This window comes from Psittacula echo (assembly GCF_963264785.1).
Source record: "Psittacula echo genome assembly, chromosome: 2".
In the NCBI taxonomy this organism is placed as follows: domain Eukaryota; kingdom Metazoa; phylum Chordata; class Aves; order Psittaciformes; family Psittacidae; genus Psittacula; species Psittacula echo.
This window is the reverse complement of record NC_137737.1, coordinates 60,153,288-60,166,592: the sequence shown is the minus strand read 5'-3', so window position 1 is coordinate 60,166,592 and position 13,305 is coordinate 60,153,288. Positions and strand designations below refer to the sequence as shown.

The following is a 13,305-nucleotide window of genomic DNA, read 5'->3' as shown; positions in this document are numbered from 1 at the left end:
AAATAGCAGCTCTGTACTATATCACTTACTTCATATGTCGGTTGAATTGAACTGAATTTCCATGTGACTTCTTTTAATACCTTTGTGGTTGCTACTTTTTCTCTAGGGAAAGAAAGAAAAATGTGTTTGATAGTTACCCAAACTATAATGGTTTTGGTGCTAAAGTATAGCAATTATTATCCAGGGTGTGGGAAGCTGTGATATTTCAAAGATACTAATGTGCTTGTTTGTGACAACTGCATAATGATGATAGTAAATGTGTTATGAATTTAGTTAATTAGTCATATGAATGCTCCCACAGGTTGTTTTGAATTTCTTTCAGAATGCTTGGTATCGGATCTAATTTGTTTTATGACTCTTCTCAAGAGAATTTGTTTCTAATAATTTGCTGTTGTTACTCATAAACCTTTTGTATTTCCAATTTTCTTATTTTTCTGTAGAGCTAGAATCTGAAAAGCACCGACAGTGAGGAAATTTGGGGTTTAAAACTCTATGTCGTACTGTATTTGTTTGGGTATTCTGGGGACTTGCCTGGATTTGAGAGATTCAGTAAGGTGCATATAAAGATTTCATTTGTGTACTGAGTTTGTTGCACTGCTCAATCCTTTGTTGCCCACAAAGATGTTGAACAACACTGGTCCCAACACTGACACCTGAGGGACACCACCCACTGGTCTCCACTGGGACATCGAGCCGTTGATCCCAACTCTTTTGAGTGTAACTCTCCAGCCAATTCCTTATCCACCAAGTGGTTCATCCTTCAGATCCATGTCCCTGCAGTTTAGAGATGAGGACGTTGTTCCTGAAGGGCAGATGGGATTTCTGTCAGTAGAGGTTTTTAAGAACTTGTTAGCCAAGTAATTGTGAGGAGTGTCACAAATACAGACTAGTCCTCCTCTGTGGTCAGCAGCCCAAGCTAGGAGTCTGTTCTTTCAAGTAGTTCTTATGGTGAAGTTGTTCTTTTGGTGGTGGTGTTCTTTACCCCCTGAATTTGCAGAGGAGAGAAGTTGTTTCTGAGCTTATCTAGAAAGATCTGGGCTCCTGCATTGGTTTGTGATAGTCAAAATAATGATACCTGATCCCTTTCAATATATTGTGTTACATAGTTGAAGAATTGGATTGACCACTCTCTCCTGGGCACAGAGTTGCAAATTAAGGCTGGATATCTGTAGATTTTGCAAGGGTAAGCAACTAATTTGTCCTGTATCCACCAGAAACTCTTAATCACTTTTGAATAGTGAAATTGTTCCCAAATCTCTGAAAGATTGTTTTTAGTGTTAAACAATAAGCACAAGCAAACTCTTGCTTTCCAGATGTCATCATGCAGAGTGCCAGTGGGTGATGGAGAGAGTAGCCATCATTTGCTGTTGGACGTGGTTGCAGGCTCAAATCTCTGATTTGGAATACCAAATAAGACAGCAGATGGATATCTACAGGAAACATTGTGCTGCCAAGGTAATTTTAGCCATCTGTTTTCTGTCTTGGGAGGTTCTCTGCAAGCTAGTAACTGTTTTTTTTTCTTTAGGAGAATGGTATTTTCTCTGTAGAAAAAAGGCTTATGGTGGAAAATGGGTCAAATGAAAACTTATTTCTTTATTAGAATGATGTTTACTTCTACGTGACTAGATTTCCTGGAAAAAAATTAAAGCTTTCCATCTCCAAAATGTGAAATGTGTTTTGGGGTTTCTTCTTTTAAAAGTCTCTCACTTCACTGCAGAATTCCCTGGAAACACTTGAGTTAATACTTTCAGAGCGCTTCTGAATGTTTGAAACAACTCTCATGTTCCAATTTGAAATTATCTTAATTGGTTGGGCTTTCAGTGTAAACTGCAAAACTTGTTCCCTTGGACTTCAGGGGGGAAAAAAAGCAGAAGGTAAGGAGTTTTACTCAGCTTGAGTGTTGTCCTTCCTCCTGCCCTTTCTCTGGAAGGAAAACTGTTTTACTTATTGTCCTTACTGCACATGTGTCTATTCTGTCTGGATAATTGCACTTGTCTTTTGCATCGGCTTTTGTAAATCAAATAAGTTGGATGACTTTTTGGATAAATTTAAAACTTATTATTCATCTGGAGTGTAATATGTCTCTGACAAAGACAAAGAGCAGTGCCTATATAGCTTTACTCCTTGTACACTTTTGCAGGTGCTCCTGCAGGAGCTCAGGTGAGGAAAGCCTTAATTTATCATCTATGACTGGCAGTGAGAGGGTCAATCAGACCTGCTTTGGGGGCAGGGGCTTAGACTAGGTGACCTCCAGGTTTACTTTCCAATCTAAATTGCTCTTTGATTCTACTATAATAGTTTTGAAGCACCTAAGGCTTTCCTAAAAGTAGTCTCTCATGTAGCATAACAAGGTGAAGGAGAATGCTAACTTTTCAGATGTTTGAATCTTTTCAAAGTAACTGGAATTTGTCTTAGCTGTATTTCTGTATTTATTTAACCAAATTAGCTTATGATTATCTTTAATTCACTGTTACGGTACTCAAGCAGTTATAATGTTTATACAGACATGAATGAAAATGCATGAAATAAATTAATTGTTCTGCATACAATTTTCTTCCATTCACAAGTATGTGCATAGTTATACCACAGGTGCTATATAGCACAGACTATATACAGTCATGCATATATAGTTATTCGTATATATGTTATTCATAATGTTATTCATACAGTGAATTCATCGTGTTATTCACACAGTGAATAACATTAGATTTTCCTGTAAGGAATACTAACTTTACAGCTCCTTTTTACCAATATCTTTTACTGAAAAGACATTGTGAGAAACTATTAAGCGGTACTGTTAGGAGTATAGAGATTGTCAAGAGAAATAGGCTGTGGAGCATGCTCTGTGTGTGCCACGAGGCATATGCTGGTAAGGATGAAGAGGATTTGTGGCTGAAGCAGCAGAAACTGAGCTGCAGTGGCTGGCTCTCTGTCCCCACTATCAAAATGGATATAAGCTGAAAGAGGGTAGATTTAGATGAGATCTGAGGAAGAAGTTCTTCCCTGTGAGGGTGGTGAGGCCCTGGCACAGGTTGCCCAGAGAAGCTGTGGCTGCCCCATCCCTGGCAGTGTTCAAGGCCAGGTTGGATGGGGCTTGGAGCAACCTGGTCTAGTGGAAGGTGCCCCTGCCACACAGGCAGGGGCTGGAACTGGATGGGCTTTAAGGTCCCTTCTAACCCAAACCATTCTGTGATTCAGTGATTCTGTGAAAGAATGTCTGCCAATGTTTTTCAGTTTAACAACTATCGTTTTTATGGGAAGTAAACGACTTTGTTATTATCAGATGATAAATTGTACTCTTTGTTGGAGAAAGAACATGTGTTATTGGTGGCTACAACATGCACATTGGCTTCAAGACTTTCTGCTCCTAACTGATGAAAATCTAGCTGTTAAGACCCTTCAGTGTCCGTTTCTGTGGAGAATTAAATATTGAAAAATCTACGTACTCCTTGTGAAAGGATGTAGCAAACACTTAAAACACTATGAGGACAAATCTGGTGAGAGCTAGCTGCTGGCATAAGCTTTAAAGCAGTCTTTGGGCTTTGCAGCCACAGTAATAAACTCAGAATCACAACTTGCTATTTTTGCTCTGAGAGTTGTTGTTTTGTTTGGTTGTAGTTTGAATGCTGGCTTCTTCAGCAGAAGTTCTCTGATCCATGTGAATGTTGAAGAGGGATTTGGCAAACATAAACCCATTGGGTAACCGTGTTGCTGTGTTGGACAGAACCTGCATTGCTGTGAGAATCCACCCAGGTTGCAGGTGCAAGAAGAGCAAGCATGTCCAAGCTACCTCTGAGTCTCACATCAGCAGGAAGGTAAGTGAAAGCTTTGCCATGTGGTTCCTGAACTAGGCTGTGTTTTTATTTAGAATGTGTGGGCTTATTTTTAGGGTAATGTTGGACTTGGCTATTAGTACAGCGCTTTCTGAGCACTTTCTAAAATTCATGTAGAATTTCAGAAGAAATTCCCAGATACGTCACAAAAGTCATGAGTTCTCTACTTAACTGTGGTTTAGAAATGGATTCTAGATTTCCATTCTTAAAAAACAGGCAACTGGGAGGTTTTGGAGTGTGTACCTCACAAAACCACTGTGTAACTCAGACTTCAGCATGCGCAACAACCTTCTGTCACTTACCTTTTGGAGTTGATTTTCTTGGAATTGTCCAGGGAAAATAACTCACTTCCTCCCCTCCACAAAAAGGTAATCCCAACCCACAACAGCACGTAACTTCTGGGGGGTTGAGACCTGCCAAGCTGATGTGGGATTCAGTGCAGCAGGATTATGGTTATTTGAAGGCTGAGCTGCCAAGCCTGATGAGATCGGTGTTCCTCAGAGTACTTAGCTGTCAGCCACTTGGTGATTAAAAGAGGTTTAATATATCAATTTTGACAAAGAACATGTGTGGTAACATCCATCAGTTAACATGTGGTAGTTACACTGCTTGTATGTTGCTCGTTTGGAGCCTTTTCCTCAAATACTGATTTCCAAGTAGCAGGTAATTTAACAAGCTGCAGTTTTAAAACAAAAAGATTAAAAATGGTGTTAACAGTTCCCGGACTGATCTTTTCTTTCACCAGAGTGCAAAGCCTGTATGATTTAAGTCTGCTGAGGCTGTAGGTAAAAGCGTTATTAATGCTCCCTCTTCTGGTTTGAATGGTAGTATGGAACCTGATTGATTAGGGAAGGGGCATTGGGTGTCTCCCAGCGACAGTGCAGAGAAAAATGTTTGAAAAAAAGACGTGCAGGCTATTGTGGTTGCAGCTTGCACTTAGAACAGGCAAGTGAGAAAAAGGGAAATCTAAGACCATACTGGTCAAAAGGCCAAAAGCTGCTCGTGGTGGATTCCTCACTGAACAGTTTGAATCAAGCCAACGCTATCCTGGGCTGCATCACCAGCAGGGTGGCAAAATCATCTGGGTTCAGCAGAATAGTAGCGCAGCATGTCACAGTCCTGTTAAAAAAGCGCTTCATAGTAAGCTCAGGCTCTTCTGTTGAGAGCTTTGTTAACTGTAGTACTTGATATTTTTTCCAAACATTTTTACTCTGGCTTAGTAAATTTGACAGAACTTATTGCTACAGAGACTGTTTTCAGTTCATTTGCTGTGCCCCCTGTACCTTTCTACCCAGTGCCAGTTCTGTGTCCAGCGGTACATGTGTTCTGTTTGCATGTGTAAAGGCTGAATTCTTCCCTGCCACTCCCTCAGCAGGGCAGTAGTAGGTCTGTGTCTCCTCTTGTTTTTGAGAATTTTGAATTTTTGAGATCCTTGCCTCTGTCAGAGGTGAAATTGTCTGATGTTTTAGCACGTAAATGATAAGGAGAGTGGAGAAAAGGACTGACACGTCATGCCGTTAATAATCCTTGCTTCTGGAAAAAGGCCACAACAGCACAATCCAGCTGTGGAGGAATGTAGGCGTACCTCCAGGTAGTTTCAGTTGGAGCAGTTTTGTCTCTAGTAGCTTGTGTTTGGTTTTGTCTTGTTTCTTTTCACAAGGTTTTACTCTTGCTCTCTTCGTTCTCAGGATGAGTGAAATGGACTGTAATTGCCTGAGAAACCATGAAGCTCTTTGAAGACATGATAGGACAGAAAGGGCTCTTTAATTAAAGCGCAAGTTGGGCAATATTATCTTATCTCATTGCAGAAAGGGGATAAAGCTTAAGTTTTTCATTGTACAGTGATTTTATTTTTATTTGGATTTCTTGTTATATGTAACTGACTGTGCTCAAAATACTACTTTGCTTTAGGTTCTCAACCAAGCAAACAGCTGATGGACCCATCAGCCTCAGCCAGCATGCTCAATTCCTGGATTTAACTGTCTTAAAAACCTGTGAGTGCACTCTTCTGCTGGCTTGTGCAGCCGAGACTTGCAATGGTTTGTAGCCCCTCTGTGTACACAACAGGACCACAGTGGTGCTTTCTGTCAATGGAGGTACAAGATCTTCCCTGGAAATGCTTCATGAAGCAAAAGAGGTGAGGTTATACTGGCACAAATGTCAGCTCCGTTGAGCTTCCTACTGCTCAGTAGTTCATCTTGTGTGTTTGCTGAGACTTGGGCTGCCTAAGGATTCACAGTGGGAGAAATTATTCTTTATGTCATAGCTTAAATCGTTCTAAACCAGTATTGACCCAGAATTTGAGATTATTTCTAGTAGGTGGGACTGAGTCACTTACATGACAGTGAATAGTTTCAGGCAGATTTTTTTTTGCCTTTTTTTTATTTTTGTAGTTTGAACGGTTGGATTTGCAAATAAAGCATTAGCAGAGACTCGGTCAAAGCTCAATGTTTTTCAAAAAGGAAATTTGCGGAAAATTGCTTCATAATGACTCATCCCATTGGCCTAGATGTGAATTATGAAATAAGGAAGAAAACTACAGAGTGTACCCAACAGTGAAGACTGGGTACATATTTGTTTGTTATGTTTTAAAGCACTTGATTTTTGAAACTGTAAGTCTGTATATTCCAGTGAGTTGTCTCCATCTGTGCCCCTGTTGCCTCCTCTTAGCCTATCATCTGCATCCTGCATTGCCACAGGTTGGACTGCTTTTGAATATCCTTGATGATATCTGAGTGTCATATGTGAGAAAAATTCGGTTTATTACCCTATATATCCAACTCCTCTCCTCCTGCATAAAGTTTGCCATATTAAAAAGGAGGTCGGGATCAGATCAGATCTTGTCTTATTATTTAAAGGGGAGCTACAAAGAAGATAGATACTCCCCTTTTACTAGGAGTCCCATGGAAAAGATGAGGGGTGATGGGCACAAGTTACTCGTGGGGAGATTTTGGTTGGACACAAGAAAAATTTTCACCATGAGAACCATACACCACTGGAATAATCTCTCCAGGGAAGTGGTGACTCCCCAACATTGGACACTGTTAACATTGGACTGGAGAGGGTGATGGGCCATTGAGTCTGGGTCATGCTTTGCCTAGAAAAGTTGCATCAGATGACCCTTGAAGTCCCTTCCAACCTCGGATTCTATGAGACCTGCCATCTCCACAGCCCAGAACCACCAGGAGTGCCCTGCCTACCTCAGCCTGGTCCTGTCACACAGGTAGTGAAGGCTGAACCCCAGAGGAAAAAGCAGAGGTAACAAGCCACCCAAATGCTCACCAGTACACTGCTCGTGAAGCAGTAAGGCGGAGGATTTGAAAAATTACCACAAGGTGAGCTTGCTATGGATACTATGGATAGCCCGGCCTGCCTTAACCAGCCAGGGTGAGAGGGCGTCTAGTCCCTGTCTAGGGCACTGGCGGCCCTGTTTTGGATTCTCAGCACAACGGACCCCCACTTCAGCCGCTACCAATGGCCCTGACCACGCGTTTTCGGGGCTGTAGCACAGTGGGAACCCGACCTCACGCCCAGCATCCAGCGCGCATGCGCCGTGAAGCCGATAGGAGGAGGTGCGAGCAGCGCCGGAGGGAGCGCCTTGGGCGCGCGCCCGCGCATGCTCAAGAGGTGGGAGCCCACTTTTCCCCCTCCCTGAGCACGAGGACCTGCTGCGCATGCGCCAAGATGGCGGTGGTGCCGCGTGGGGGAGGGGCAGCGGGGCGCAGGAGCTGAGGGTGGCGGGGCTCGGATTCCCGCAGCCGCCGCCGCGGGTTGTGGGGGGTGTATCGTGAGGGAACGGGGGGAAACGGAGCACACCGGCCCGCGGCATCGGCTCAGTCGGTAGCGGGCGGGAGGAGCAGGTACCCGAGCATGGCTGACGGGGCGGAGCGAACGGTGCCCAACGCATGCGCGGCGTGAGGCGGGTGGGAGGTGCACGGCCGCGGTGGCGGCGCTCGGCGAGGGTAACAATGGCAGCAGCGGTAGCGGCGGGTGGAGGGACAGGGCCCGGGGCAGCGGCTGCTGTGGCGGTGAGCGGAGGCCCCGCGATGGCGGCGCTATCAGTGGCGCGGCGGAAGGACGGAGGCCCCACGGGGAAGTTTTGGGAGAGCCCGGAGACCGTGTCCCAGCTCGACTCGGTCCGCGTCTGGCTTGGGAAGCACTACAAGAAGGTGCGGCCCGGTGCAACTGAGGGCATTTGCCCGGTCGGGGAGCGAGGGGGGCTCCCGCCTCGGGGGGGAACCGGCGGTTCAGCCGTCCCTTCCAGCGGGACTGGGTGGGGGGAGGCCCGGTACCGCCGCTGGCCTTTGTCAGCCGCGGCCTCGCCGCCGCGCCCTGCCTCACAGCGCGGCCGGGAGGATCCGCGGCCGTGCTAGTGCGGGGTGTCCGGGCCCGGGCGACGGCTCCGGGGCTGCCTGTGGTGGGCACAAGCGGGCCGAGGCCAGTGCTCTGCGTCCGTGTTTACACCGAGGCGAGTCGCAACGGTAACTTTCTTGTGCGGGCAAGTCTCCGCTTGGCGCGCCAGGATTTACACGGTTTCACTTAAGCCGCACCCCTGAAGTATCGGTGGGTTTAACGAAGTGGGGGAGGAAATAAAGGAAAAAAAAAAGACGTATGTGCTGTTGAGAACCGCGTTTCACTGGATCTGGTGGTGTTAAGAGCTCCACGCGTGTTGGCTATACTTACAGCGAGTTCACTTCGTGATAGTGTCAGTATTGATTGTGTTTCGCCCACGTAGTCCTCTTCCTCTTTCATTTGTTTGGCTGTGTGCTCTGTTTCTTCGCTTTCTTTTCAAGTGTTTTCCCCTATGTAATGGTTTTTTAAGTTTCAAGAGGTAAACCTTGAAAAATTACCGAAATGAATGTTCCAGAAGAAAGATCTCTCTGCCTAGACAGCTTTGTAGCCATCCTAGGATGAGAATTAGCTGGGGCAGAGCCACGTCAAGGAGAGATACTGGACAACCTAAAAGCGCCTTAGCCTTTCTATTTGCCCGAGATTAGCAGTCCGTCCTCTGTTCTTTGGCCGCTCTAGTGTCAGTCACCCGCAGAGAAGCTTGCTCATGGCTCTGTGGTGCTGTTGTTCGGGTTAGTTGTGTGGCTGTGCTCCAGAGCCGGTACCTGAGCTGGGTTAAAAACCGGAACGGGCTCAGGGGTGTGTTTTACCGGTCCTTCCACTTTGCTTGTTCCAGCGCAGCCACGTACGGTTGTATTGCTGTCGTTTGAGTGAGCAGCTTTTACGTTATTTATGTTGATAAGGGAATTGTAACCTGAAAATACACGTTTTGCTTGACTTTGTTTTGGTTGTCCTTCTCTGCTGTTTCTAGACTACCTAGGAGGCGTGTTCTTTCATTCCATTTTTGTAACTGAACACCAACAAGAACTCAATAAACTTTTGAAATAAGTTTGAACTGGCACCTACTGTGTTGCAGAAGAACAAGTCATTTATTAAAAGCTTTAACGGTTATTGTCTCTTGCTGTTATGAATGAAAACTATCTAGACAAGCTGGTTCTTGCCTTACTGGCTGGGCAGGGCCTTCTATCTGTAGTTCAGGAGTGGGAACCTTCATTTTGTATGCCAAAGAAAAACACTGTTATTATAATTGGTTTACATTGTATTACTGGTTATAAAGATTAAATGGTTCTATTTCTGAAACTCTGGGAGATAATGAGAGTTGGGCTAAGAAGAAATCTTTACTAGGCTGATGGATTTCAAGATGCTGCTATGTAAAATGCTTAGAAAAGGGAAATTATTTTTGTTTTGGGAGACAAGCTGATACTACTCCAAATGGAAATGTTAGCTCCTTTTTGATGTACAGCAAATGGACTCTAGTTCATCTGGCATTTATATTCATCTTGCTATAGGTGCATGACTTCTCAGAAAGTTACATGGTGATTGTAGCTGACTTTGGCCAGTTTGTGCTCTTAAAAAAGGACACGTGCAGTGAGGAAGCAGTCAGTTGTAGTAGCTGTTATGTGCAGCTCTGCAGACACTGGGGACCAGTCAGAGAGAATCCTGAGAGTAGCGGCAAGCCTGATCGAGGGTCCAGAAGTTGCGATGGGCAAGGAGAGAGTTAAGAGAATTGCAACTACAGATCTTATCCTTTTCTCAAGATCAAGTCTTCCAATACCTAAGAGGTCTCCATGCCTCTAGAGCGTAACTAAAAAATTAAGAGGTTTAAATAGTAGCATGTGAGACTTGCAGTGGATATTGGAAAACTCTCACTGACGGGGAAAAAAAGCTTATTTGCAACTTCTTCATGCTCCCTACTTTTGTGTGTGCATGACGTATGGAAGTCAGTTTGCTCTATTTCTCTGCACTGAGGGTCGCAGGAGGTCCCACACTTCCTCCCTGGCATCGGACTCTGGTATGGGTGGTTGAGCCTTTCTTACCTGAGAGTTGGAAATGGGTATGTGCTGTGGTTTTCAAGGCCTGAAGGATTCGGAGAATCCTAGAGTGGTTTGGGAATGGTTTGGGTTGGAAGGGACCTTAAAGCTCATCCAGTTCCAACCCCCTGCCATGGGCAGGGACACCTTCCACTAGACCAGGCTGCTCCAAGCCCCATCCAACCTGGTCTTTAACACTGCAAGGGATGAGGCAGCCACAGCTTCTCTGGGCAACCTGTGCCAGGGCCTCAGCACCCTCACAGGGAAGAACTTCTTCCTCAGATCCCATCTCAATTTCCCCTCTCTCAGTTTAAAGCCATTCCCCCTTGTCCTGTCCCTACAGGCCCTTGTTGAAAACCCCTCTCCAGCTTTCTGGTCAGCTGTTTTAGGTACTGAAAGGCTGCTCTAAGGTCTCTTAGGCTTTCTAAGGCTTTCATTGCATTTGGGTAGACTAACGCTGGTGACATCAAGGCATCCACTATAAGTAGAAGTCTAGAGTTCAAAAGTAAACTGATGGGCTCACTTTTCATTGCTCAGTGATCTCTAATAATACATTTTTATAATATAAATTATTTTATATTATTTTATAATAATAATTATTTAGGTAGTTCTCTTGATATTAAGCCATAAATTGCTTGTATTAAAATAGCTTGTAAATCAGAGTTATTTTTTGTATTTAAAATATCTTCCTAAGATAGCTTGAGGGGTTGTTTGTTTTTTGTTTGGTTGGTTTTTTTTCATGTATATTATGAAGGATACAAAAACTAACCTTATTTCCAGCTGTATGCCTTACAGACTGTTCCCAGTGTATTCATCATGTCCTGGTCAATATGCTGGCCTGTGGGAGCTTCACCTGTCAGTGGCTCTGAAAGCTGTGCCCTCTGAGAGAGGAGGTTGGAAAACTGATCTTTTGGGGGCCAGGGAGGAGGGTGTTTTGGTTTGTTTTTTTAAGGAGACAACGGCATGGGCTGTCCATCTAGACAGTAAACCATACGGTCTATGAAGAGGTATCATTGCTTGGAGGTCTGGGTGATTTGTTGAGTAGCTGGGACCCACTTTCAGTAGTAGCTAGCGTAGAATAATAAGTTTTCTTCCTGAATTAATGGAGCGTGGTGCTGTTGTGTGGCTTTGGACTGATGCTGGTTTACCACGTCTGTTTTACCACAGGACCATAACAACAGGCAGTGGTGTGGCATCCCTTTATGCCTGTCTGTTAATAAGCCTCAGCCTTACAGGGAGGAGGGACGAGCTGCTTCTTGGCAGCTGTTATGAAATGGCAGTCATTACTGCTGAACATGTCTGTTTGGAGACCACCTGCTTGTTTGCTGCCAGCCGGGAGCTGAATTGAGAGGATCTGTAGTTATCTTTCAGCTGCCTCTGATTTCTCATGTTGGTAGCAACCTTATCAAGTATTTTTTCAATGACTGACTTGGATTTAATCTGAGGGAGGATTTTCTTTGTGCCTGCAGCTCTTTTGTGTTCTTGCCTTTAAAAAAGGGAACAAGGGTTATAACCTAAATCAAAGTATTTTAATGTTGGTTTTCTTCTCCCTGTTATTTAGCAATCTGATCTGAAATGTTCTTTGTTTTTGGGGAAGGAAAGGATTTTGCGCATCAGGGCTACAATGCAGATCTGTGATGTGGTTATTTGAGGTCAGTCACCACACCAAAACAGGGCACATGAATCCATCCCTCAGGTCTGTGACAAAGGCTTTCCAATGCAGCTGTGATGACAAGCCTTGCTGGTGAAGGGAAGTAATTGCCTCTGTTGTGTGTTACACCCTGTTCTTGAACGGTTTGAGTTACACCAAAAGAGTTCCAGCCATACATGTTTTCTGCTTAAAGATATGTGGGAGGTGTTGTATATCTAATTGATGTGGAAATGTTAGAAAAACCTTTGCTGTGTCAGTGGGGCTTTGGTATTTCAGCACTTGAACAAAATCCCCTTATGCCAAAGCTGTGTGTCTAGGAACAGGGCATTGTTTCTGTCTTCTGGAATTTGCTGTTTAAAAACCTTTATTTGCTGCGGCATCATCCTCTGCTTCTGTCTGCTGTGGAGACTGGTGGAATACTTATGGGTACGTTGTGACTTCAGTCCTCTGATAGCCACTGCTTGTTGATAAAATGATCTCACCAATTTTGCTGCTTTAAAGATCCATTTGTATGATCTCTCATTAGTGTGCAGAAGTGATTGAGAGGAGTCTTCTGTGTTTCCTTTTGAAGGTGTTTTTTTCCTTTAGGGGGAACCTCAGGCAAAGTGATGAGTTTCGTGTAAAAGAAAAATCTTGCAAGGTAGTGGCAGTGCAAAATAGAGTCAGGGGTTCTTCATGTTTTCTTCCTTTCTAATAGCTTCTAGTTGCTGGTGCCTCCTGCAAGAGGTAAAAACAGGGTCTGCAGGCACAGGAATAAGTGCCTGAAAAATTTCACATGTCTAAGAATACACTTTCCAAGGTATATTCTCATGTAAATGGTTGGGGTTTTATCCTAGAGGAAAACACTTGGGGGGAAAAAAGAACAATACATTAAGTCAATAAAAGAATACCACCTCTTCTGAATTCTTTCACTTTTAACTGAAGTTGCAGTCTGGGTGTTCAAAGTCACCAGGTATTTAGAGCAGGTGGTGTTTGTTCACAAGTGACAAAGAAACCCTCCAAGAAAACCCTAAACCTTGACTGTTTCCTCACTGATTTTCATTTTCTGCTTTTGCTGGCTTTGTGTGAAGAGTAAGGTCCTTTTGGTTAGCTTTGTTATTCATTGCCTTGCCATGGTTTATTGGATCCTGAGAGAACCTTAACTAGAGGGTTGTGCTGAAAGCAGTTCTGTTCTCTGTGCCCTGAAGAAGCTGTGGGTTTAAGTACACTGTGTGGGCTGAGAGGTGGATTAATGAAATTCCAAGGTTTTGAATTGGTAATTGAGTTTTCGTTTTGTTTTACGTGATGGCCATAAGTTCAGAATTGCTTTATACTTATATTTTGCTGTTAGCGAGAGCCTTCAATGCTTGCGCTCTTGTTGTATTTTATGCACGTTTCTGGTACTTTATTAATTTAAGATATTGTGTCAAATTTAGTGGGAAAAGCTTTAAGGCTTTTAAGG

General features: G+C 44.1%; 1 protein-coding gene and 1 long non-coding RNA gene across 6 annotated transcripts in view; both read left to right on the top strand.

Moving 5' to 3' along the window:
* Nucleotides 1-1,318: 1,318 nt before the first annotated feature.
* Nucleotides 1,319-6,554, top strand: LOC308217116. The gene is made up of 3 exons (XR_013956170.1): nucleotides 1,319-1,455; nucleotides 3,619-3,815; nucleotides 5,745-6,554. It is a non-coding gene; the product is annotated as an uncharacterized lncRNA (long non-coding RNA).
* Nucleotides 6,555-7,738: 1,184 nt separating this feature from the next.
* SMARCC1 (SWI/SNF related BAF chromatin remodeling complex subunit C1) overlaps nucleotides 7,739-13,305 on the top strand; it is a gene marked incomplete at its 5' end in the record, with an annotated part of 89,335 nt that continues 83,768 nt past the window's right edge. For 2 of the 5 annotated variants that reach the window (XM_080639485.1, XM_080639489.1), the window contains one exon: nucleotides 7,739-8,002. In XM_080639485.1, coding sequence (XP_080495611.1) covers nucleotides 7,739-8,002 — 264 coding nt within the window. The remainder of the gene's footprint in view (nucleotides 8,003-13,305) is intronic. The other 3 variants (XM_080639486.1, XM_080639487.1, XM_080639488.1) reach the window with 3 other exon arrangements.